Genomic DNA, 26,398 nt, shown 5'->3' on the forward strand with positions numbered 1-26,398 from the left:
GTTTCCCTATCTTTTTATTGAAATCTACTTTTCTTCTTTTTTCTGACTGTATCCATTATTATAACATTAAAACTTAGTTCACACTTCCACTATAGTAGGAAAATAATTAAATAAAATCTTTATTTTTATTGATATAATGTTTGGTCAGATTTGACTTGATAGTTTTACAAACAATGCATCAAAAATGGATGATTTATTTCACCAGTGGAGGCCATCTTAAACGTACTTCTGTAATATGAATGCAAATTTGGATGCCAACATAGATGAGAGTAAGGTTTTAGACTTACTTGGACTCGTTTGGCAAACGGTATAATCTCGAATAGCTGCGTTGCCTCATAACAGGAACTTATCACTACCTGGACCATTTCATGCAGGAAATATCATATATGGCAAGAGTCATAATGGTAATTATGTTAGTTAATTTTTTGGGTTAAACTCGATGGAGTTACTGACTTGTACAAATAAATTCTGTAATTCTCTTCTCAATTTTCATAAAGACACATGATGTTCTTTTGGAAACTTTATGACACGTTCATATCGACGTTGATTGCTTTAGAAAACGTTTTTGGCACTTCCAGAATGTGGTGACACTCCTCTCTATCTCGAAATAAAGTAATGGTGGACAAGAACTGCTAAAAAAATTAAATGTGAAATTATATTCCTTCTTGGTGTACTTTTTCTATTTCTTCCAATACTACAGTCCTCTTTTGACTTTGGCTTGGTTTATAAAAAGGTTGCATTTATATGTCAGAAGCATCACGCTTCCAATTTCGTATTCGTCCTCCATCACATCATCTTTCCATCGTTTTTTAGTCTTTCTCTAGCTCTCTGTTCCTGTGGTGCCCATTACATAATTATCTTCACTTCTGCATCCTGCATCCTTTCCAGATGTTCCAGCCATTCTAAGTCGCCACCATCCATGGATTCATACATTCCATATTGACTGAATGAACCGAATATATCGAGAAAATAAAGTGTACTTGGGAAGATTATTTTAAAAATTTTCTAAACATGGAAAATACGGAAGGTAATCAGCAATGGCAGCAACAAGAAAAAAAAGAAGAAACCTACAATACAACGCCGAGTAGGGCGCTAAATATTAAGTAATACACAAACCTGGGTACGCATATAAGGGGCTACCTAAGGACTAAAATAAGCGAATGGGCTGGCACATACCATACGAAAAATGCAGATAGGAATATCGATTGTACGATCGAATATCGCTAAAAAAAATCAGTACAGCTGGTAGCCTATGCGGACGAGTTTAACATCTTAAGCCTAACAAGAAGGGATGTAGAAAAAAGAAGGATGTGGTGAAGTTGGAGGGGCTAAAACAAAGAGAGAAAACGAAAATAATCATGCAGACTAAGTCGAAGTTGCTGGTGGTGACTTGGAGGATGACATAGAGAATGGAGCTGGCGAGGATTGTGCTTAGGTTAGAGAAATATGGGGAAGAATACTGGTGACCCACAAAGCATATTATAGGAACATAATGTTCTGGATGTACAAAACAATTTTAATACCTATAATGCCATATGACAATGAGCTAACTTAAAAAAGTGGAAAACAAGATAGACGTCCTCGATAAGAAGATCCCAAGCAAGATTAAAAGTTTAATATATAATGCTCTCAACGTCCATCAAGATCCAGAGATTGCAATGGGTAAAATATGTGGTCAGGATGCAGGAGGAAAAGATTACATTACATAAATCATATATCGGCTAGGCGGACCAACCAACCTTACACCACGACCTCAAAGATTTATTTTGCCATGATAGATAACATTATCAAATTTCACCGTGCAGTCCAATACACTTAACGAACCTTAATGTCTTGTTCGATGAAAAGTTATTTAGATCCTTTGGGGAGATAATCTACAATGTCAATAGCAAATACTTCCGCCTGGAATACAGTACAGTACATACCCAGGCTGTAAGCTTTTTTAATCCGAAGTATCTGGCAGTATACTCCGACTCCTTCCGGCGTTTTTGATCCATATGCAACATGCAAATATTTGCCTGAACCAAAGAATTTTCGTTTTCGATCTAGGACTGGCGTTCAGGCAGTACAATCTGATATCGAGCATTAATAATAATTAATAATACTGGTCGTCATATCTGACGGCATTGATAGCACAATATCAGTGCTTATAGTGTCTTCCGCAGCCCATTGGTAATATATGTCGGAAGAGGAAAGGATACCGAAACAACTTCTTAATAGGAGTGTGCAAGGAGCAGGATTTATGGGACAGTCAAGAACTAGATAGAAACGTCATGCTTTGGTCTAGAAACTGGACGTAGCAAGGCATGGACAGGAGGCAAAAATTGAGAATCTCAGAATTTAAGAATCATAAGTGACAGCTTGCCGAAATCTTTATCCCATATATTCTTGGTTTGGAAGGAATATACAATTTGACGGAATTCACATTCCATGGAATGTGCTGCTTGCCGACAATTATATTTTGATGAACATCTTGTAGTGTGAGTAACTATAACTCAAAGAAATGATTCAGCATTATCAAACCGTAAAGACTAGAAAATTGTAGTCTTGTTGAATACCTTCGTTATGGAATTTGTAAACTTTTGCCAATATTAACAAGCCAACAAATCATAGAAATTCGCATCCAGCTTTTTCTATAATCCCTCTGCGTTTGCGTTTAGTGGATTGGATAGATAAATAGATTTTTTTGTTGTGTTATTAAGAAAGACACTCGTCACATGGTACATATAGCATAAGGCAAAAGTACAGCAAAAAAAATTACTAAATTCATACGGAAATTAGGCGAAAAAGGAAAACATCACAAAAATACCATGTAATTAATAGGAGCTGACTACAGAAAGCAACTATGGCAATACCATCGGCAAGTTCTCCAAGTCATCGAAATTATTTTTGAGGTAAGTCCAAGGTAGAGTCTTATTTTAGATTTAAACTGTTTAGCAGCAAGGGCCAAACTACATTCATTGAACAGCTTGGAGGCGTAATGGTTCACGCCATCTCGAGCTCTCACAGTACATGGAAAATTTATTTTAATATCGTTATTATTTCTAGTTTGATAATTGTGTTTACTGCTTACTTTACGATTTGAGGTTGGATTATTTTTAATGTATTGTAGACATTCATACACAGAACAGTCAGAATAGTCAGTTCAGAGAATTTGATTCTGCAGCATTCAGCAAAGCGCATATCAGTCGTGGCTCTCAAGCATCTCCTTTGCATTCGAAAAGTCTGGGCAGAGTGGCAATCACACTGTCAAATGGCAAAAAATACACCTATTCAACATCTTGACCAAGCTCAGCACATGAGCCTCCCACGTTAGCTTGGAATCAAGTATCAGATATTTAAGTAACCGGCTGAGTGAGATTTGGAGGAATTCTCCGTAAAGCAAACGTCAATGACTCAGTTTTGGACGTGTTCATCGCAAGATTATTAGGTTCACACCAAGATAGAAGGCTTTGGGTAGAGCTAGACACCGCTCAAGCAGATCAAGAGTATTGAAATTAGGGCAGGTATTTATATCCGTATATTGAACGATACTGCAGATTGTGTCCATGATTTGCTTAGTGTATCTTGTAGGTTAATGCGTTTTTGGCTCGTTGTACCATTTTTCAAGTTTATTTTTTGATCTGAATTACTGTCCTTCACATTTTGAGCTACACGAATTTTTGAGGTTGTATTCTTCAGAAAATCTTTATAGTCTCTGTCTATTTATTAATAAAAAAGAGATATCGAATAAAACTAAACTGAATACATACAAAGTAATTAGAGCAATACTTCTTACCTTAGGATGTGAGACCTGGGTACTTACAAATTGAGAAAAGAACAAATTATAGGCGGGTGAGATGAAATATCAAAGGTGGGCGAGGGACACATATAAGAAAGGAGTTAAATATCGAATCTTTAAACGATTCATCGAAATGCGTCAAATAAGTTGGAGGGGCAGGATAGGAGGCAGGTGAAACAAGTCTGGGAAATAATAAGCAAAGGAATAAGAAAAAGATTGGGATCTTCCTCCTCCTTAGTCCTTCTAGCCTCAAGAGAGTATCCCATCAGTTTCCTCAGGCTGTCTATCCATCTTATCGGTGATCTTCCGCGCACTCTTTTGCCCTCCATTTTCTCTCTCAACATCAAGATGCTCTATCAGTTCGGTTTGGCTTGCTAGGTGTTCAAAGTCGAAAGGATTTATTAATCAGCTTGATCAATCTATCTTTTATCTTTAGTTCCTTCATTATTGAAGCGCTTGTACTGCGGCTCGTCCATGACACTCTAAGTAACAGCCTGTACATCTACATCTCAGAAACTTTCTTGTATGTACATCTTCTTTAATATCTACGTTTCAAGACCTTGGTATTTCTAGTCGGTTTAGCCAAAGCTAGGTGTTCTTTTACATCTTCGTTACAGTCATCTAACCGTGTACTGTGGTTGTTTAACTTTTCCATAATGACACAATTTCTGTTAGTTTGCAATCATGACACATGACTGTGAGATCAACATCCCAGAAACTCAGAAACCAGCAAATAACATAGACATCACGAAGGTTTTCACTAGAAACTTTTGGGTTTTGCCATGTGTCTTTTAAGAAAAGGTTTGACGTTTCGGATGCCATGTTGCAACCTTCTTCAGAACTTGGTTCGAAGTGACCTCGATGTCACTTCAGTTCTAGTTTTAGTTCTAATTTTAGTTCCACATAGACATCTTCGGGAGGAAGATCCTAAGAAGGATTGTAGGCCTAATAGGCGAGAAAACAGCTACTATGCTCACAAAGTTCATCAAGATCTAGAGATTGTAATGGGCAGGATTTGTGGTTAGGATTCAAGAGGGAAAGATACCGAAACAACTGTTTAACAGGAGAATGCAAGGAGCGAAATCTAAGGGACGGCCAAGAGCAAGATAGAAACACCAGGGGTATACTTCGGTCCAAAAACCAGAAACATCATGGCTTGATGAGAAGGACAGAGAAGGTTGGACACAGCATTGAAAAATCATAAATGATAGCCTGCCCAAATCTTTTCCGCATATTTTTGTTTAATTTGGAAAGAATATACTGTTTGAAGGAACACCTTCCACGAAATATGAATAACTATTTGCCGATAGTTATATTTTGTTCCTTGCTTGCTGCAATTATCAGACCCAGATGCGTTCCAATCATCAAAAACTTGATTCAAGGCAAATTCGTTGCATACTTGCTTCTACTATGAATGGTTTAGACAAGATAGCGTTTGTTTCAACACAGTTGTGTTCATTGCATATAAATTTTGCATCAACATGACATTGCGGATAACTATTACAAATTGTATGGAGCAAGCGGTTTCAATATTTAAATTGAATTAGGTAAAGTACCGAGTAGACGGAGAAGTAGAAGAAACACTACATTTTCAAACCGCGTCGTCTTATCGACATAAGGAGAGAAAAGTTTACACCAATATTATAGTAAGTACAATATTAAATTAACGTAATTGTTGGAGTCTTAGTGACCCTAATGATATTACATGGCTTTATCGTTTTAAAGTTTTCTGTTTATTTGCGACATCTCGTATGATAAAATCGAAACAATAAAGATGAAACTATCAACTCAAATTATAACCTTCAAAATTTGAATATCAAGCTGTTGTATTGAAATATTTATGTAACTTTTCACTTTGATGATTTTACTTTTTCCTCGAACACAAAAAAACCATTTAAATTTTTATTTTAACGTATGAACTAAGTTTTAGTTTTCGCCTTCAAAAAATAAAACTTTACGTTGTTGTTTGTTGTTGTTACTAAACGTTGTGCTTCGTTGTTTTCCAGCACCAAGCTGCTGCACAAACTTTGGTGAGTGCATCATTTCCAAAGCTGTCTTTATTCTCAAAAACCCCTTTTAAATCCTTACACCGCCTCCTCCTTTTATTTTACTTTCTTTCGCCCTTTATATTATCACTGTGTTATATGCATTTCTAAAGCTCGTTTTCAAAAAGAAACCGTTCGTTAGCTTTTGTCCTGGATAGTACTCATTAGTACCATGCTTTTTTTGTTTCATTTATTTAAGAATCTTTTTTTATGATCTGCATGATTTTCAATCTATGTCCTAAAACAAAAAATAAATTAATAAAAAATAGAAAAGATTTGGAGTGGCATGATTTATCAAATATAGTAAAATCTCGATATAACGGACTTCGTTAGAACGGACTTCGGATATAACGTACAGAATATTTTTAAGTCATCTTATTGATATTATACAGGGTGAGTGAATAGTGCAGGGACGGAAGATAGTGATTTTACTGTTAAAAATAAAAAAAAAGTTTTTATGTCATCATATAATATTACCGTCAAAGCTGCATCGATTAAAATGATTTTCACCTATACAGGCTGTTTCACTATTCCAAGACCGTACTTAACTTAATTTTTTTAAATCGAACCCTAACAGATGACGCCAAACATTATTGAAAAATGCATTCAACTTAGTAATCGCATCACCTCAGCATCAAAGGAAGCTGAGAACGAGAAATGGCAGGAAAAAGCTTAGATACACAAAGCTTAGATGACAAGATGGTAAAAAATTATCAAACAACGAAAGAGAAAATGAAATATAGGCATTTCCACGTGTATCGCCTTGATAATGCAACAACTGTTGAACAAATTTTAGACTATTTGAAATAAAAAAATGCTACAAATGCACGTTGCGAAAAATTACATTCCAAGTACCCGGATGAATATTCATCTTTTAAAATATCGATACCAACAGACGGGAGTGATGTAATAACAACCCCTGATTTCTGGCCAGCAGGTGTAGCAATTAATCCTTTTTTAGAACGACTGGCGCGGATCAGCAAGACAATATAGCTTCAAACCAAAAACAAAACAATGAATTTTCACTAAATAAAACGGAAACACTACAATTTCTAAACTTTAATGTCCAATCAATGAAAAATAAAATTGATGTAATTAAATTAAACTTTGTAGCAGTGAATCTGAAAAAAATCATGAATCTGAAATATCTAATATCTGGGCCTAAGAGCAAAAAAAAGGAAAGTTACTTTAAACCCTTCGGTCGATCTTAGCAAGACGATAAAAAGATTAGATTAATCGATTTTGATCAAAAATTAGTGGACAAATCTAATCGATTAAACGTCAAAATTGTTGATTTTCGAAAATTAACTCAATTATAACTCAAAAACTAAACGCGATGGGGAAATACTTTTTGTACATAAAACCTTAGTAATGGGTCATAAAGACTAAATCCATAACAAGATTGAACCCAATTATTACCATTTTTTATTTATAAGCTCTAAATCGATTAAACATCAAAATTGTTGATTTTCGAAAATTAACTCAATTATAACTCAAAAACTAAAAGCTATGGGGAAATATTTTTTATACATAAAACCTTAGTAATGGACCATAAAAACCAGATCCATAAAAAGATTGAACCCAATTATTACCATTTTTTATTTATAAGCTCTAAATTGATTAAACATCAAAATTGTTGATTTTCGAAAATTAACTCAATTATAACTCAAAAACTAAAAGCTATGGAGAAAAACTTTTTATACATAAAACCTTAGTAATGGGCGATAAAGACTAGATCCATAACAAGATTGAACCGGTTTATTACCATTTTTTATTTATAAGCTCTAAATCGATTAAACATCAAAATTGTTGATTTTCGAAAATTAACTCAATTATAACTCAAAAACTAAAAGCTATGGGCAAATACTTTTTATACATAAAACCTTAGTAATGGGCCATAAAGACTAAATCCATAACAAGATTGAACCCTATTATTACCATTTTTTATTTATACGCTCTAAATCGATTAAACATCAAAATTGTTGATTTTCAAAAATTAACTCAATTATAACTCAAAAACTAAAAGCTATGGGGAAATACTTTTTATACATAAAACCTTAGTAGTGGGCCATAAAGACAAAATCCATAACAAGATTGAAGTCAATTATTACCATTTCTTATTTATAAGCTCTAAACCGATTAAACATCAAAATTGTTGATTTTCAAAAATTAACTCAATTATAACTCAAAAACTAAAGGCGATGGGGAAATACTTTTTATACATAAAACCTTAGTAATGGGCCATAAAGACTAAATCCATAACAAGATTGAACCCAATTATTACCATTTTTTATTTATAGCTCTAAATCGATTAAACATCAAAATTGTAGATTTTCGAAAATTAACGCAATTATAACTCAAAAACTAAAAACGATGGAGAAAAACTTTTTATACATAAAACCTTAGTAATGGGCGATAAAGACTAGATCCATAACAAGATTGAACCGGTTTATTACCATTTTTTATTTATAAGCTCTAAATCGATTAAACATCAAAATTGTTGATTTTCGAAAATTAACTCAATTATAACTCAAAAACTAAAAGCTATGGGCAAATACTTTTTATACATAAAACCTTAGTAATGGGCCATAAAGACTAAATCCATAACAAGATTGAACCCTATTATTACCATTTTTTATTTATACGCTCTAAATCGATTAAACATCAAAATTGTTGATTTTCAAAAATTAACTCAATTATAACTCAAAAACTAAAAGCTATGGGGAAATACTTTTTATACATAAAACCTTAGTAGTGGGCCATAAAGACTAAATCCATAACAAGATTGAAGTCAATTATTACCATTTCTTATTTATAAGCTCTAAACCGATTAAACATCAAAATTGTTGATTTTCAAAAATTAACTCAATTATAACTCAAAAACTAAAGGCGATGGGGAAATACTTTTTATACATAAAACCTTAGTAATGGGCCATAAAGACTAAATCCATAACAAGATTGAACCCAATTATTACCATTTTTTATTTATAGCTCTAAATCGATTAAACATCAAAATTGTAGATTTTCGAAAATTAACGCAATTATAACTCAAAAACTAAAAACGATGGAGAAAAACTTTTTATACATAAAACCTTAGTAATGGACCATAAAGACTAGATCCATAAAATGATTGAACCCAATTATAACTGTTCTTTATTTAGTAGCTTTAAATCGACTAAACATTAAAAATGTTGATTTTTGAAAATTAACTCAATTATAACTCATAAACTAAAAGCGATGGGGAAATATTTTTTATACATAAAACCTTAGTAATGGACCATAAAGACTAGATCCATAAAAAGGTTGAACCCAATTATTACCATTTTTTATTTATAAGCTCTAAATCGATTAAACATTAAAATTGTTGATTTTCGAGAATTAACTCAATCATAACTCATAAACTAAAAGCGATGGGGAAATATTTTTTGTAGATAAAACCTTAGCAATGGGCCATAAAGACTAGATTCATAAAAAGATTGAACCCAATTATTACCATTTTTTATTTATAAGCTCTAAATCGATTAAACATCAAAATTGTTGATTTTCGAAAATTAACTCAATTATATCTCAAAAACTAAAAGTGATGGAGAAAAACTTTTTATACATAAAACCTTAGTAATGGGTCATAAAGACTAAATCCATAACAAGATTGAACCCAATTATTACCATTTTTTATTTATAAGCTCGAAATCGATTAAACATCAAAATTGTTGATTTTCGAAAGTTGTCTCAATCATAACTCAAAAACTAAAAGCGATGGAGGAAAACTTTTTATACATAAAACCTTAGTAATGGGCGATAAAGACTAGATCCATAACAAGATTGAACCCAATTATTACCATTTTTTATTTATAAGCTCTAAAGCGATTAAACATTAAAATTGTTGATTTTCGAAAATTAACTCAATCATAACTCATAAACTAAAAGCGATGGGGAAATATTTTTTATACATAAAACCTTAGTAATGGACCATAAAGACTAGATCCATAAAAAGATTGAACTCGATTATTACCATTTTTTATTTATAAGCTCTAAATCAGTGGTGACTCAGAGCCTCAGAGCTAAAAAAAGGGAAGGTTACTTTAAACCCTTCGGTCGATCTTGGCAAGACATTTATATAAAAAGTCGATCTTGATCAAAAATTAGTGGACAACATTGCTTTATAGAATTAGAAAATATCGAAGTTGCATGAATCACTAAACATTGGCTGGACACCTCAACAATGAATATATTGAGATCATCTTTCTGTAGACAACAGTTTAAGCATGGCGGTGTCTTAATATTAATAAAAGATTCAATCCAGTCCACGCCAGTGCATAGTACAGATGATTACTGTGAGGAAAAGGATATAGAAATTACAGCTGACCCTGAAAAAATATAACATTATTGTTATTTGTCTATATCGATCACCTTCTTCAAGGAAAAACTGAAATGGTACCTGGTATACATTGCAGAAACGTATCCTAATTATAGAGTGCTACTTTCTGGAGATTTTAACATAAATTTTAGGCATAGCAACCAAGATTCCATGGCGGTTTGTAATATATTCAATATGTTTGGAATGGAAGGCATCTTTTCCAGTCTTTCTAGAGTATCACCAGGATCCGCAACCTGCATAGATAATATATTTACAGATTTAATAAACATCGAGGGAAAAACTACAAATCCACACTTATCTGATCATATTGAGCAGATTGCTAAAGTAACAACAAAAATCACAAACATTACAAATATGAAAAAGATAAGATTAATTACAACAGAGAAAATACTTGAATTCAATCAGAGTCTTCGTGAGACGCAATGGTCAGATGCTCATCTTGGTTAGTCCTCGTTCCATACCGCATTCATAAATTCGTTCAATCGTATATTTCCTGAAAAAGAAGTACCCGATACTAAGAAAAGACGTAAAAAAGAGAAGGAAAAGAGTATACGAGACGAAATAGCAAAACCGTTAACAGATGCTATCAATGAATGTATACTAGATGGAATTTTCCCAGAAGTTTTGTATCAAGTTGTGTATCTTGATACCACTATACCTTCTAATGCTATTATTTGTTGGCTATTATTACCTTTCCCGTGTTAATCCGTTATATCGAGATTTTACTGTAGTTTTAAGATATTTTTATGTTTAATTGGTGATGATGTCTTGTTGAGTATTTTTCTTTAGACTAGAAATAATCTTTAAGATACGATACTAAGAATTTATTAATTCCTTTTTTAATAAAAACAAACATTGAAAATTTAAATACTTTTATCAGCATCTTCAGTGTATCTTGATTCTTCAGGTCCCCATATGACGCGTCTTGATCTATAGAACCCAGCGATTTGATTGCGTCTATGATAGAATCCTGAATCTATATCATACGGTGGCCTTTTTCCATAATTAAAAGATGTCACTGCTGTAACAGCTTTAGCTGCTTCCTTTAACACAACAAAAATTAATATATTAAAAAATATAATACATCAAAAATTGAATAAAATCGTTTAAATTTGAGGTCTTCATCCTTTATTTCCGGATTTGCGAAATTACAGCTGCATCTTTTATTTTTATATAAAATCGATGTATCGATCGTTTCTGTCTCGATATTGGCATTGGTGGTGGCCGGTTTGTACGACGATGGGGTTCGTTTGACCCAGTTCAGTAGCACGACAAAGATTGCCCTTTCGAATTATGCATATACTACCCCTTAATTCTACGAAAAATGGCTCACCGTGTGAAGGCTTTCGATAGCCCAACCACTTCTATATAATATCAAAACTAGGCCAAGATTTATCAAATCTTTTTATTAAGTTATAAATAGAAAGAATTTTTTGATTAATATGAAAAAGTATCACATGATTCTTTGATTTCTTTGACATTTTAACAAAAATAAAATCGGAACAAATTTTTATTTGTTCTGATTGTTGGCATTGAAAACGAAAATAACTCGATATGATTAACGCCACATTTTATAAATAAAATTATTAAAATATACACACGTGGAGGTCATTACAAAAGAATCGATTTAATTCGAATGAAAACATATTAGTCAATATTTGAAGGGCACGACAAATGGAAAAGGAATTAACTATATTTTAATGATACCGGAAATATTGAAAAACGTTTTACTATTTATAAAATTGCATCTATTATTGGAATTTTTAGTTCAAAAAGTGATGGAACAATACCAATAACCCTATCTATAGTAATGATACTATTATTTTGATGATTATTGATGATAATAATTTCAACCATTAGGAGCAGTAATTATCGATCTGAATCTTTGGTGAAGTTTCATTTTAACATATAGTTGCGTTTATTGGTTGTGTTGCTTTTTATCTGGTTTTGGTGTGGTTATCGTATGACTGGTTCTACAAGGTGGTGCAAAAGTCATCACCCTATCGTAAGATGCTACAATTTTTGCAAATGTCAATTCTGCTTTGATATTTGTGAAATAAACTGATACAAAATACACGTTACATGGATCATTATACTCCTCAAGAAAGCGCAATAATTCTTTCATTTAAATACTGCGGCGTTTAGCCACTCTCCTTGAACAGTATGGGACAATACGAAATGCTGCCAGGTCTGGCCGGCCTCGGAAAAGCCATTCTGCTGGGAATATCGCGGCTGTGGCCAAACGATTACTATGGAGAGCAGTACTAAATTGGATGAATTAGGACTACAGAACATGTGGTTCCAACGTGATATAGAAACAACGCATACTGCAGGAGCCACGACCGAAATACTGAAGGCTGCATTTCCGGGTCGCCTTATCTCTCGTTTTGGCGATTTGCAATTGCCGACAAGATCGCCCGATTTAACTATTTCAGACTTCATTTTGTAAGTTTTTTTGAAATCGTGAAACCTCAGACTGTTGAATCCCTCAAAGAGAATATCTGCCAAGAATGCGAGAACCTATTGACATCAATTCTGGTAGCGGCTACTTGGCCGAAATAATTTTCGTGACTTAATGACCAAAAATTTAAGACATCAAATAAACATAATCCAAAAGCAGAATCAAAGTTTTTCATTTATAAAGAAAATACAGCCAAATAACATCTGTTTGGGTTGGGTTAATTGGATTCACCAGATTAGATATGATATAGTACTAGATTAGATACTTTATGGCGTATTAATACGTTTTCTGTTTCGATTGTCAATGTCATAGTAACTTTCTATCAAACAAAATCTACTCATAGAACCAATCGGGGATGGGATGTATTAATTGAGGTATTGCAAATATCAGTAAGCTATCAGTACACCAACAAAACAAAGGAAAAGATAGACACATTCTACTACAACTTGCGAACTGTATTGGCTGGAGTACAGAAAAGGGATGAATTCATAATCTTAGAAGACTTAAATAAGAAATTTGGCAACGAGGTTATACCTGGCAACAAAAACAGGTTCAATGAAGAGACTATAAATAAAAGTTTTCGTGAACCCTGCAATGCTACACTTGCACTAACGGGTCTACTATTTTAGGGTACAGGTGTAGCCCAAATAAAAATAGACTCTTTTCAGTGTTTTATTGCAAAATAATATAAAACAGTACTTAAATCATACATAAACTAGAAAAGTACCCAAAGATTATATGGCCAAAGACATTGGCGCATATAAAATATTAATAATAGCTTCACGAATTTTTCTTTTTAAGGTTTGCTTTTTCAAACGTCTTAATATCTCTGATTTAAGTAGGTCTAAGGCAAATTTTTTAGTTACAATTTCAACATTTTGGTTTTGCAATATTGCTTTATCATCTGCAGCACTCCCTCTCGATAGAACCTATATTATTATTGTGATAGAATCCATGTTGCAAGATTTATATATAATTAAGAAATAAAAGAAAAATAACTTCTTTCTTGCTTTTTTATTAAATTTCCTCGGTACCGGTTTCGACTAAACAGTCATCCTCAGCCGAATCTTCATATATGTTAAAAATAATATTTTACATAAAAAACTTATTTCTATAATTAATACACTTACGGTCAAATAAATCTAATTATGAAACAATTGAGAACACCATCATCATAATGAAATAAATCATAAATAAAAATTTTTAGTGAAAATAATGGAAGGTCAAAAAATCAAATCCAAAGAAGAGGGATTCAAAATCCAAGATGGGGTTATGTTATGTTGTGTGAGAAGCAAAACTAAAATAAATCGCGACCTATAATATCTATTGTAATTTACGCCCTCTAAAGGTTTAGGGAGATCTAGGTCTCTGATGAACCTTAGTATTGCTCCAAAGTCTTGCTCATTTATGTTAATAGGTGTAAGGCAAAAAAAATGTGTTTCAAGCGACCTCTGGCGATGCAGTTACACAGAATATATTCAGCAGTCTCTAACTTGTCGTTGCAAAGTCGACAAGTTTGATCCTCAACTTGGCCAATGTTCAAGAGAAGATAGTTTAGGGACGTGAGGTCCGGAAACTTGAGAGCGACCTTAGGCTGGTATTATATTATCACTGTTCTATGTCATAGATCTATTATCAAATATTTGTGTTCTTCATTTGTAAAAAAATTACAGCCAAATAACATCGGGTTGGGTTGGGTTAATTGGATTCACCAGATTAGATATGCTAGAGTACTAGATTAGATACTATATGGTGTATTAATACGTTTTCTGTTTCGATTGTCAATGTGATAGTAAATTTCTATCAAACAAAATCTGCCCATAGAATCAATCTGGAATGGGATGTATTAATTGAGGTATTGCAATTATCAGTAAGCTTCCAAAAACGTTAAGGTCAATCAACACACCTGAACACTACACGTCACATTATTATACAAAATGAATGAACAACAGTTTTTTGGTTTTGGTGCCTGTTTGAGTTCAATAACTACAATATGTTTATTGTTGAAAAAGCAACGTAAAAAGAAGGAAAAACGGGTATGGATTAGGCCTTGGGTAGCAAATGGTAATAATTTGGAAATTGAAAATCATTTCTTGAGAGAACTGAAAAGTGAAGACTTAAAACATTACGAAAACTATTTAAGAATGGATGAGGAGAGCTTTTGTTTCTTGGCGTCTAAAGTATACAAATTGATTTCAAAGAAAAATATTCATTTCTGAAACAGTATAAGCATGGAACCGCCTTATTGTAACACTTAGATTCACACCAACTGGTCAATCCTATTCTATTTTGCAGTATACTATGTTTCAAATGTCATTACTTTTGACAATTTTGATTATTTTGTGGCAACTACTGTTTATTGAACTTCTCAGACGCCAAATATCATATGTTCTGTTGACGAGAACATAAGGTTATAATCATATGGTCATATTTAAACTATTATAATATTTGGTATATTACACTGTAATATTTTTCATCAAAGATATATGATAATAGATCTATGACTTACAGTTATGATAGTGTAATGCCTTAGGTGCCCTTTGCTAAGGCATAAAACCTCTATGGTTTTTTTTGCGATGAACTTATCATACTTTTCGCCTGTCTGTGTCTTGGAATTTTTTTCAACACAAGGCTACCATTGACACCTCACATGATGAATTACCTGTTTACCTAATTACGAGCCACTTATGCTTTTTTGTAGTCCACAGCCGAGTTTTTCTTTGGCCAACTTGTCCGCCTTTTCATTGCCCTCCATGTCTTTGTGACTTAGAATCCATTATAGGATAACTTTACTACCCCTGGCGAGTTTTCTCAGGTTATCGGTACATTCTATGATTTATACAGATTCACACGTGTAGGTCTGAATTGCTTCTAGGGCGGTCCGACGGTGTGTAAAGATGTTTATCAATGCCCCTTTCTGTCCCTTCTCAAAGTTCGAAACAGTGCCATAGAGTTGTATCCGGTTATGTTAAGTAAGTTCTAAAATAAGCAGAAAGGCGAGTTTTCCTCCTACATGAATATGAATGACAATTCATAGCTGGTCTAGCGTGTCAACACCCCTTTAGTACTATTATAAAATTGAATGATCTCCGAGAGAACTACTGAATTTCGTTCATCCTGCCTTCCATGCATTATTGATAACATAATTACACACTTCTTCTTCGTGTTTGGGGGGCAGTATGATAAAAAGGTAAGGTGACCACTATGGCAGAATATCACAGAATTGGGCTGTCCCTCTATGTTCAGGAATGATGGAGAAATCTCCTTTTATTTTTTCTGAGAGTAACAACTTCTATAATTTTTTGTAAAAGGTTTTTTGCTGTGTCTATCGACATAGTTAAGTTCCTATTGGCTCCACGAAAAGAAGAAGTGAATTTTTCGCAGTAATGGACTCCTGAGTATGATGACTATGTCATGTAGCTACATGACATCTTTATCCCGTATTTGTCCGGTTTGGACTGGATATACATTTTGAAAGGGCATCGCCTTCTGAACCCAACCAGCTGGTCATCTATAGTTGTGTATTCTGAAGGTACGTATAATTGTTTCATTTTCTTCATGGAACGTTCACATATTTCTCGAAAAAGGGCCAATTTGTCATTCAATCTTTTCTGCACTCGAATATCTTTGTCATAAAATTTGAGACAATTGACTACAAATCTAAAACATGCCTCAGGTTTCACTTGTTTTATTCCTTTTTTGTTTCTGGGTAGATGTACTATAAGATTTCTTTTAGGGATACGATGAAGACGTCCTCTCTCGCCACTCTACTTGAATTTTTTTTTTTTGCAAGTTTTTTTGGAGCTTTTACACTTTTTACCTTGGATGGATCATGGTTTATTGGATGTGCTAACGGAATCTATCTACTTCAGAATCAGAATTTAAAAACACATGTCTCTTCTTTCGTCCACCAGAAGAGTATCTGATAATTCTTCTTCAACCTCATCAGTCATTAGTTTTTATCTAACTATTGTAGTTTGATTTTTCTTGTATAAATAATTTTCACAACGTACTTACATAAATAAAGAACGTTACCCCAAGTTTAAACTACTAAAAATCACAGAACAGCGGAGCTATCTGTCGACTTGTGACAAAATTCATTAGAAATACTGTAAAAGTAGTGTTCCAGGGTTAATCATTTTCTAAAGTACAAGTGGCTAAAAATCAATGATAAATTCTATCATCACAAATAAAAACATTCACTCCAGTAAAATATTAGACGTGAGAATTTTGTTATATGCAAATTGGAGAACTGACCACAACCTTGTATCGGCAAAAGTAAGAAGTAATAAGAAATAATCCAGCCAGCAAGAAGACCAACTACAAAGAAAAACAGTAAATCCGAGATTTCATCCGTTCTTCTTGTTGGTTCTCCCTGAAAAGGGGCAAACGTTACAGAAGGGACAGCTTACTAACCAGCAGCAAGACACCCTAGAACTTATCTGGAAAGCAAGAAAAATAGCGGCATCTCCAATACACCCCGAGATCAAGAAAACCTTAATCTCTCGGGAAAAATCAAGCAGGTGTCCCAAACTTTATGGTCTGTCTAAAATCCACAATACGAATTACCAATTTCGAAAACTTGAAAAGTATCTAGCCAAGATCATGCAACCTATAACAGAGCAAGTCTACTCCTACATACGAAACTCTCAACAGTCTGCCGAGTAAAGTAAACATAGAATCACTCAGCACGACGACACTGCAACAGCTCAACTAGAATTAAATCAGCAGAGGAAGCATTAGGGAGAAGAGTCACATCAGGAAATGTCTTCACTCAAGGAGTGAAGGATTTAATTGCCGAAAAACGAAGATTATATTTACAGAATAGATCAAGCACAATAACATACGAAGAATACAATGTAGTGAAAAACTAGTAAGAAAAGTAGTTATTGAGAAACTGAAAGAAATCTGTAAACGAGTTAATACAGACTACAAAGATAACGCCGAAAGTTCTTCAAAAAGCTGTACGGACACATGACAGAAAACGAGGATAACACAAAACCTACTCAAGCAGACTAATGCTCAATCAGGAAATAAATTGCGTCTCATTTCTATACATACTTATGCTTTCCATACTTCAGCAACCCCTTTATTTATGTTATTAGTTCCACAAGATTTTCTGATCTTTAATTTTGTAAGTGTACAACATCTTCTTCAGAGATTGCAATGATTTCTGAATAGAGTTCCTTAAAATATTTTTGGCAAGTTTCTGTTGGCAAAGTCTTGGTTTGAACAAAAATTTCCACACCTTCCTTTCTGCTTCATCGAAGTAAGTTGGAAATTTAATTATTGTTTTTACATCTTCATCACTCTAAATCTCTGCCATCACATGAAATGTATTGAAACTGATAAAATCAATTTTGATCTATTTCAATGTATTCAAACTTCTAAGCAATGAGTTGCGACTACTATTTAAGACATTTCAGAGTTAAAAAAAATCCCTTTATCTCAAAACCCTACTTTTGTACTGAATCTGATTTGCACATTTATTATTACTATGCATCAATGAATAGTTGTTTATGAATAAAATATCTTCTCCATGTTTTCTAAAGTTCGATTTTGGCACTATCCATCGCATTTCTATCTTCTAAAGTAGATTCACAATTGAAACATTTCGACATCGCAACAAACTCACGTTGGAAATTCTTAACAATACAAAAACTCAGAATGATAAAAGTAACCTAGTGTTTCTTCCAGTTTTCAGGGCAATATCGAAATAAGATATGAAATTCTTGAATAAACTACTCCTTCGTAAATGGTTGGTACTAAGTTGAATGAATTGATTCGTTCATTATTTACTTAAGTACTATGTTTAATAAAAACATAAAAACTCATCCCTGTATATGTAGATTAGGTGGCTCCTAATCTGCATATTTTTTTAGTGTTTCTCATAATAACTTTTTTGTACATGATTTTAATATCGATTGTAGATTTTTTTTTGTTTTTCTTGATTTCGTTATCTAAACGTTACGACTTTACTATAAAAATAATCGTTAACCAAATTAGGTTGCCCAAACCTTGTTAAGGGAACCGTAACACGCAAAATTTACATTTAACTCTGTTAGGGAGTGTTCGTTTTTACGTTGTTTTATAAAGATTTTTTTAATCACGACAGTTTTCTTCCTTTTTACCGTCTCGTAATAACAATAAAGTATTATATGTATTATACATATATAAGTATTATAAAGTAGAGGTGATAACTGTTACTTTGGAACAAGTATTTGTATGTTGTTGGAAAAGTGACTAAATTTAAAAAATTATAGGTACTAATTACTAGTATTATACACTTTAATGATTCCATCTCAACGTTACTTGTTATTCAGTATGGGAAAATAATTTCCTTACAAAAAAAATTTTCAATTTATCCCTCGGAACTGAACCGAAAAGGAAAAATCGTTATTTTTGTTGAAATGAAAATCGGAGCTGAACCGATATATTTTTTTAATTGAAACGAAAAAAATAACAATTTGAACCCTTGGTTTTAACGATAACAGTCTACTGTACTACTTTGAGTCTACTGTACTCAAATTATATACATAATAGGTACCTACAGGTTAAGTATAGTATACATTGTATACTATTGTCCTATTGTATAACAGTTCCTAATGGCAGTTCTTAATGCATCATGCATAAATATGAAATAATTCTGGTTTCTGATTTCTTGATGTACTCGGAATATCGATTCTATTAAGAAAAATCGTCCAATTTTAACATTTTGTGATTTATGCTATATCATTAGAAACTGGTAATAGATAAATATGATATAGGTAGGGATTATGATTTATTGATGCATTGCAAATAGTTTTTATTCATAACGTCTTTCTCCATCAGTTTTAGTACTTACGTTATAATTGCTTTTATTAAGAAATATCGTCCAATTTTGACATTTTGCAGATTATTGCTATATCACTACAAACTGATGATAGATAAATATGAACTTAATATGGATTATGATTTCTTGATGCATTAGGAATATTTGTTATTCATAACGACTTTCTCTATTAGCTTAAGTAATTACGTTACAGTTGATTTTATTAAGAGATATCGTCCAATTTTGACATTTTGAAGATTTATGCTATATCATTAGAAACTGGTAATAGATAAATATGAAATAATTCTGGATTGTAATTTATTGATGCATTAGTAATATATTTTATTCATAACGTCTTTCTCCATCACTTTTAGTACTTACGTTGTAGTTGATTGTGTTAAAAAAATCGTCAAATTCTGACATTTTGAGGTTTTATGCTATATCATTAGAAAGTGGTAAAGGATAAATATGATATAATTCTGGTTTCTGATTAATTGATCAAATAGGAATCTTTTTTATTCATAACTTCTTTTTCCATCAGCTTCAGTACTTACGTTATAGTTAATTTTAATAAGAAAAATCGTCCAAGATTGATATTTTGGGAATTTACGCTATATCATTAAAAAGTTATAATAGATAAATATGAAATAATTCTGGTTTTTGATTTATTAATGCATTAGGAATATTTTTTATTCATAATGTCTTTCTTCATCAGTTTTAGTAGTTACTTTATAGTTGATTTTATAACGAAAAATCGTCAAATTTTGACATTATGTAGTTTATGCTATATCACTACAAACTGGTGATAGATAAATATGAACTTAATGTGGACTATGATTTCTTGATGCATTAGGAGTATTTGTTATTCATAAGGACTTTCCCCATCAGCTTTAGTAATTACGTTAGAGTTGATTTTATTAAGAAATATCATCCAATTCTGACATTTTGTAATTTATGCTATCTCACTACAAACTGGTGATAGATAAATATGAAATTAATATGGTTTCTGATTAATTGATCAAATAGGAATCTTTTTCATTCATAACTTCTTTCTCCATCAGTTCCAGTACTTACGTTATAGTTAATTTTATTAAGAAAAATCGTCCAATTTTGATGTTTTGGAGATTTATGCTATATGATTAGAAACTGGTAATAGATAAATATGAAATAATTCTGGCTTCTGATTAATTGATCAAATAGGAATCTTTTTTATTCATAACTTCTTTCTCCATCAGTTTCAGTACTTACGTTATGGTTAATTTTATTAAGAAAGATCGTCCAATTTTAACATTTTGGGAATTTATGCTGTATCATTAAAAAGTGATAATAGATAAATATGAAATAATTCTGGATTATGATTTATTGATGCATTAGGAATATTTTTTATTCAAAACGTCTTTTTCCATCATTTTTAGTACTTACGTTATAGTTGATTGTGTTAAAAAAATCGTCAAATTCTGACATTTTGTGGTATTATGCTATATCGCTAAAAAGTGGTAATAGATAAATATGAAATAATTCTGGATCATGATTTATTGATGCATTAGTAATATTTTTTATTCATAAGGTCTTTCTTTATCATTCTTAGTACGTACTTACGTTAAGTTGATTGTGTTAAAAAAAATCGCCAAATTCTGACATTTTGTGGTATTATGCTATATCACTAAAACGTGGTAATAGATAAATATGAAATAATTCTGATTTCTGATTAATTGATCAAATACGAATCTTTTTTATTCATAATTTCTTTCTCCATCACTTTTAGTACTTACATTATAGTTGATTGTGCTAAAAAAATGGTCAAATTCTGACCTTTTGGTGTTTTATGCTATATCATTAGAAAGTGATAATTGATAATAGATAAATACGAAATAGGTATGGATTATGATTTCTTGATGCATTAGGAATATTTTTTATTCATAACGTCTTTCTCCACCAGTTTTAGTATTTCGGTTATAATTGATTTTATTAAAATCATCCTATTTTAATATTTTGAGGATTTATGCTATATAATTAGGAATAGAGGAATAAAGGAACGAAGGAACAGTTGTAAAAGTTATTTATAACTGTTACTTTTTAGGAGCAAGAACATATTGTACCTGTTCACCAAAAATTGTACTTTATAACATCTCTAATATTAAGTAGGATTTTAAATAAATACTTTTTACCTGTCTATATATATTTTCTCTAATATCTGGTTCGTATCTCCTATTTTCTCTTACTTTTCTGGGATCGTATAACGGATACATTTTTGTGTAAGCAAAAAATAAATCGTAAGCGGATTGTTCAGCTTTTTTTTCTTGTTTATTAAAATAAGTGATGTCGTTTACCAAATCAACCTCGAACGTTGGCTAAAAGAATACAATTTTTTCAGCATTTAAACGCATAATACTTTGAAAAATATTTACCGAGAGATTTTCGAATTTTTTTATTCCTAGTTTCATATTTTCCATAGCCGCAACGGGCGTAATAAACGCGGTAGTGACCTTCATTATTCAAACACTTTTGAAATATTAGAAAAAATAAGATAAATAGTAAGTACTTGAAGATCTGTAATTGTCACTAAAATTATTTCATTAATAATAAAAATTGACATAAAATAAAAACAAAACACATTAAAGACTATATACAACATACTATTAATTAGTGTCTTTGACTTTATTGATCGCTAAAGAGTTGAAAGACAAATCCCCCAGAAATTCTCCGTATTCTCTTTCCGCTTATTTTTTTGGTGTAGTTTGGTCCAGTGCAATACGTTTCTGGTCGATCGATCTAAGCTACGACGACGTTTATCAAAAGCCATTAATCTAAGCGTAGAGCACCAGCTAACGGATTACATGTTGACAAGATTGATCTGGGTTTAGTTCTTTCCCAAATCACCCTCGATACTTTTTTCTTTAACTATACTTTTCAAGAAATCAACTTTACGGCGTTTTATTTCATTTTGTACGTTTAATTTATAATTATAAATTTAGTGTGCTAAAAGCTCAAGTAATAATACCTAAGGGTCAGTTTCATGATGGTACCAGGTAGACGGAAATCCACTATCCAAACGGTGCAGAACGTTGAATAAACCACACGAACATTTTGGGAATTATGGAGAAAGTGAACTCCATACATACGGCGATCCCGATGGAGCAATTGAGGTAATATTGACCTAAGTAACGTCAAGATTTATCTATGAGATTGAGAGAGGTGTTTAAATTAAATGAACTCGCTATTAGCTTTCTTCAAGTAATCACAAGCAACGGATAACAATTTATTTTGTTTTTTAATTTGCTTTTATGCTGGATGTTTTTTTGGATTTAGCAAACATTTAACTTTTGAATCTTTAATTTGTCATAATTCAAGAAATTCCGTGCTTTTGACATAAAAAGAAAACAATAAATAATAATGTAATGGTAATTATAATTACAAGGGATTTGGTGGAAGCTAAAGAAATCAGAGATAGGTGTTGTAACTATTTTGACAATGATGGCAGAATGATGTAATAAATAATTAATGAATTATCATTACCTAACTAATTAGAGACTATGCGGTTTTATCTTATCCGGTGACTTTCTAAATATATAGATGAGGCAACATAATTAGATAAGCATTGACTAAAGAAGTTTAACTCTTTAAATGTCCAGCATTTAGAACTCATTGCTTATATCAGCTTTTTAAATTAGGTTACGTTTATGTGGAGTTGTGTCAGAATATGAATATTTTTAACAAATTTGTTATAAAGCATTTTACACTTACTTATTGTTAACAGTATTAAAAAATCGCAACAAATAAAGTACTTGAACAGCTTATCTTCAATGAATAAATCCATGATACTGATTTAGGGAAAGATGCTTATGTAGAAATCATATTGCAGACAACAATATGGGTTGAAAATAGTGATGGAAAATAGTGGCCATTATGGTTATAATTTATATTGCCACATTATTGCGATATTTGAATAAAAATGAAATTAAGAAGAATGCTGATAAGATATGTCAACTTATTTGGATCCAAGATACAAAATGAACTTTTTTGATGCTGATTTAAAACATCGAAAACTGCAACATCGGAAATTTTATTAAAACTTCAAATATTATTTTCTCAAAAATTGAAAGTTATTTTTCAAAACGTGTTGGTTCATTGGAAAGACACATTCTTATTAACACTTTGGGAAATTTTCATACTCATATTCCAAGAACTGGATGTTATACGAATTTTTAAAACTTAATCGGCGAAAATTGCAAAATTCGAGAAAATTGTCGATTATTTCAAAAATTTATTTCTCGAAAACTAAAAGCGATTTTTCAAAACGGCTTGTTGCATTAAAAAGGGGATACTTTAGTTAATAATTGGTGATATTTCCACATGGATCCTTCAAGAAATTAATTTTATAGCCAATTTTGAAAATTATCAATGAAAATTGCAACATGGGAAATTTTTTCAAAACTTCAAATATTGTTTTCTCAAAAACTAAAACTTATTTTTCAAAACGGGTTGGTTCATTGGAAAGAAGACACTTTTATTAACACTTTGGGAAATTTTCATACTCATATTCCAAGAACTGGATTTTATACGAAGTTTTAAAACTTAATCGGCGAAAATTGCAAAATTTGAGAAAATTGTCGATCATTTCAAAAATTTATTTCTCAAAAACTAAAAGCGATTTTTCAAAACGGCTCGTTGCTTTAAAAGGAGGACACTTTAATTAATAATTGGTGATATTTCTACCAGGATCTTTCAAGAAATGAATTTTATAGCGAATTTTGCAAGTTATCGATGAAAATTGCAATATGAAAAATTTTATCAATATTGTTTTCTCAAAAAATAAAAGTTATTTTTCAAAACGTGTTGGTTCCTTGGAAAGAGGACACTCTTATTAACAGTTTGGGAAATTTTCATAGTCATATTCCAAGAACTGGATTTTATACGAATTTTTAAATCTTAATCGGCGAAAATTGCAAAATATGAGAAAATTGTCGATCATTTCAAAAATTTATTTCTCAAAAACTGAAAGCGATTTTTCAAAACGGTTTGTTGCATTAAAAAGGGGAAACTTTAATTAATAATTGGTGATATTTCCACAAGGGTCCTTCTGGAAATTAATTTTATAACGAATTTTACAAGTTATCGATGAAGATTGCAACATCGAAAATTTTATCAAAACTTCAAATATTGTTTTCTCAAAAACTAAAAGTTATTTTTCAAAACCTGGTGGTTCATTGGAAAGAGGACACTCTTATTAACAGTTTGGTAAATTTTCATAGTCATATTCCAAGAACTGGATTTTATATGAATTTTTAAAACTTAATCGGCGAAAATTGCAAAATTCGAGAAAATTGTTAATCATTTCAAAATTTTATTTCTCAAAAACTACAAGCGATTTTTCAAAACGGCTTGTTGCATTAAAAAGAGGATACTTTACTTAATAATTGGTAATATTTCCACAAGGATCCTTCAAGAAATGAATATTACAGCGAATTTTGCAAGTTATCGATGAAAACTGCAACATCGAAAATTTTATCAAAACTTGAAATATTGTTTTTTCAAAAACTAAAAGTTATTTTTCAAAACGTGTTGGTTCATTGGAAAGACAAACTCTTATTAACACTTTGGGAAATTTTCATACTCATATTCCAAGAAATGAATTTTATACGAATTTTTAAAATTGAAAAATTCGAGAAAATTGTCGATCATTCCAAAAATTTATTTCGATAAAAAGAGGATACTTTAATTAATAATCGCAGCAACAACCAAGCGCGAAATAACAACTGAAACTAGAAGTAATACTAGCACTAGACTTAGAACACGTGCGGGTTTAGCCGTCTTGAAAGACGTACGGCTAAAGCCGAATGTTTCTAGTTCTAGGTTTAGTGTGAGTTCTAGTGCTAATGTCAGTTCTAGTAACAGTTCTAGTTTTAGTTTAATATAAATCCAACCCAACCCAACTTGACGCTGCAAAGAAACTGAAACTAGAACTAGAACTGGGGTTGCCATATCTAGCTGGGACCTCTTCCGGACATTCTGAGATGGAGGTGTAGAAATGAAGTACAAAATTAATTTAAGATAATTAGTTTTTATTTAGAACATAATTACATGGAACTTGTTGCGGCAGAAGTAGTTGGTACACCATATTTTCTGGAAGATTTCACCTCTTTCAGCAAATCTTCTTCACTGATTGCAGTACTCAAAACATCTGAAATTATTTTAGGTGGCTTGAATTCGCCATCAAAACATTGTTTTCATGGAATCCAAAGCTTTCAGAATCCAAATTGAAAGAAATCTTATTCTTTCAATTGCTGGCATTAACAACAGCTATCTTGCTTTTGAGTGAAATTGAAGAGTCTGATGATTGACATCGATGACTCCGAAGTTAGTATTGGTATTGTCTCTACAAAAAGTGAATCATTTATCTAATGGAATTTACAGTTGTCTTAAAGTGTCTAGACAAAACTTTGCAATTCTCTCCGATGTTTCGTTATTCATCGAATCAAACTTCAACAGCTTCTTTTGGATTTCGTCAGATTCAGTAAAGTATTGAACAACTATCTTTTGAGACTTGTGGTTCGATGCAATCGCTGTAGCTTTGGTCTTGACAACTTTATAAGCTCTGGAGCAGTAACGAGCAATTCTTTCTGGGTATCTTTTTTAATCATGAATGTAAAAATAGGCTTTTATGTTCATATTTATTAATTAGTTATGATTATATTTGTATGATTCTTCGTAGAAAAGTGATGCCTAACATCTGCCTTGGAAAAAACAGAAGTCGTTACTTTAGTACTTGAACCAAGGTGGTCGTAATGTTATTTTGAAAAAATCGGGACAAAATTGGGCCTTGTTGGGATGCCAGGACAAGAAGATTCCGACATAATTAGAACAAACAGTGGACTTAGAATTAGAATCATTCGGGTTTAGCCGTCTTGAAAGACGTACGGCT

At 31.9% G+C, this 26,398-nt stretch overlaps 2 protein-coding genes across 8 annotated transcripts in view; one reads left to right on the forward strand and one right to left on the reverse strand.

Moving 5' to 3' along the window:
• Positions 1-26,398, forward strand: part of LOC111414946 (sodium/potassium/calcium exchanger Nckx30C-like) — a 154,290-nt gene that overhangs the window by 7,899 nt on the left and 119,993 nt on the right. For 5 of the 7 annotated variants that reach the window (XR_011640967.1, XM_071197722.1, XM_071197718.1 and 2 more), the window contains exon 2: positions 5,788-5,811. The exons of the other annotated variants lie outside the window; for them this stretch is intronic. Coding sequence is in view for 4 of the 5 variants with exons in the window: in XM_071197722.1 (XP_071053823.1) it covers positions 5,788-5,811 (24 nt within the window). In the remaining variant the exon portion in view is untranslated. The remainder of the gene's footprint in view (positions 1-5,787; positions 5,812-26,398) is intronic. 7 annotated transcript variants of the gene reach the window in all.
• On the reverse strand, positions 11,014-22,053 carry LOC111414951 (uncharacterized). Its single transcript, XM_023046419.2, has 3 exons — positions 21,885-22,053; positions 21,645-21,827; positions 11,014-11,247 (listed from the first exon to the last, which is right to left on the reverse strand). Exons 1-3 carry the CDS (start codon positions 21,966-21,968, stop codon positions 11,068-11,070), a joined length of 447 nt encoding a protein of 148 aa, XP_022902187.1. The 5' UTR covers positions 21,969-22,053; the 3' UTR covers positions 11,014-11,067.

This window comes from Onthophagus taurus, chromosome 7 (genome assembly GCF_036711975.1).
Source record: "Onthophagus taurus isolate NC chromosome 7, IU_Otau_3.0, whole genome shotgun sequence".
Lineage (NCBI taxonomy): Eukaryota > Metazoa > Arthropoda > Insecta > Coleoptera > Scarabaeidae > Onthophagus > Onthophagus taurus.

Coding starts and splice junctions, on each gene's coding strand:
- LOC111414951 (XM_023046419.2), bottom strand. CDS start 21,968: ATGAAGGTCACTACCGCGTTTATTACGCCCGTTGCGGCTATGGAAAAT. Junction 21,828..21,884: donor AAAAATTCGAAAATCTCTCG/GTAAATATTTTT, acceptor GTATTCTTTTAG/CCAACGTTCGAGGTTGATTT. Junction 11,248..21,644: donor GAGAAAATATATATAGACAG/GTAAAAAGTATT, acceptor GTTGTGTTAAAG/GAAGCAGCTAAAGCTGTTAC.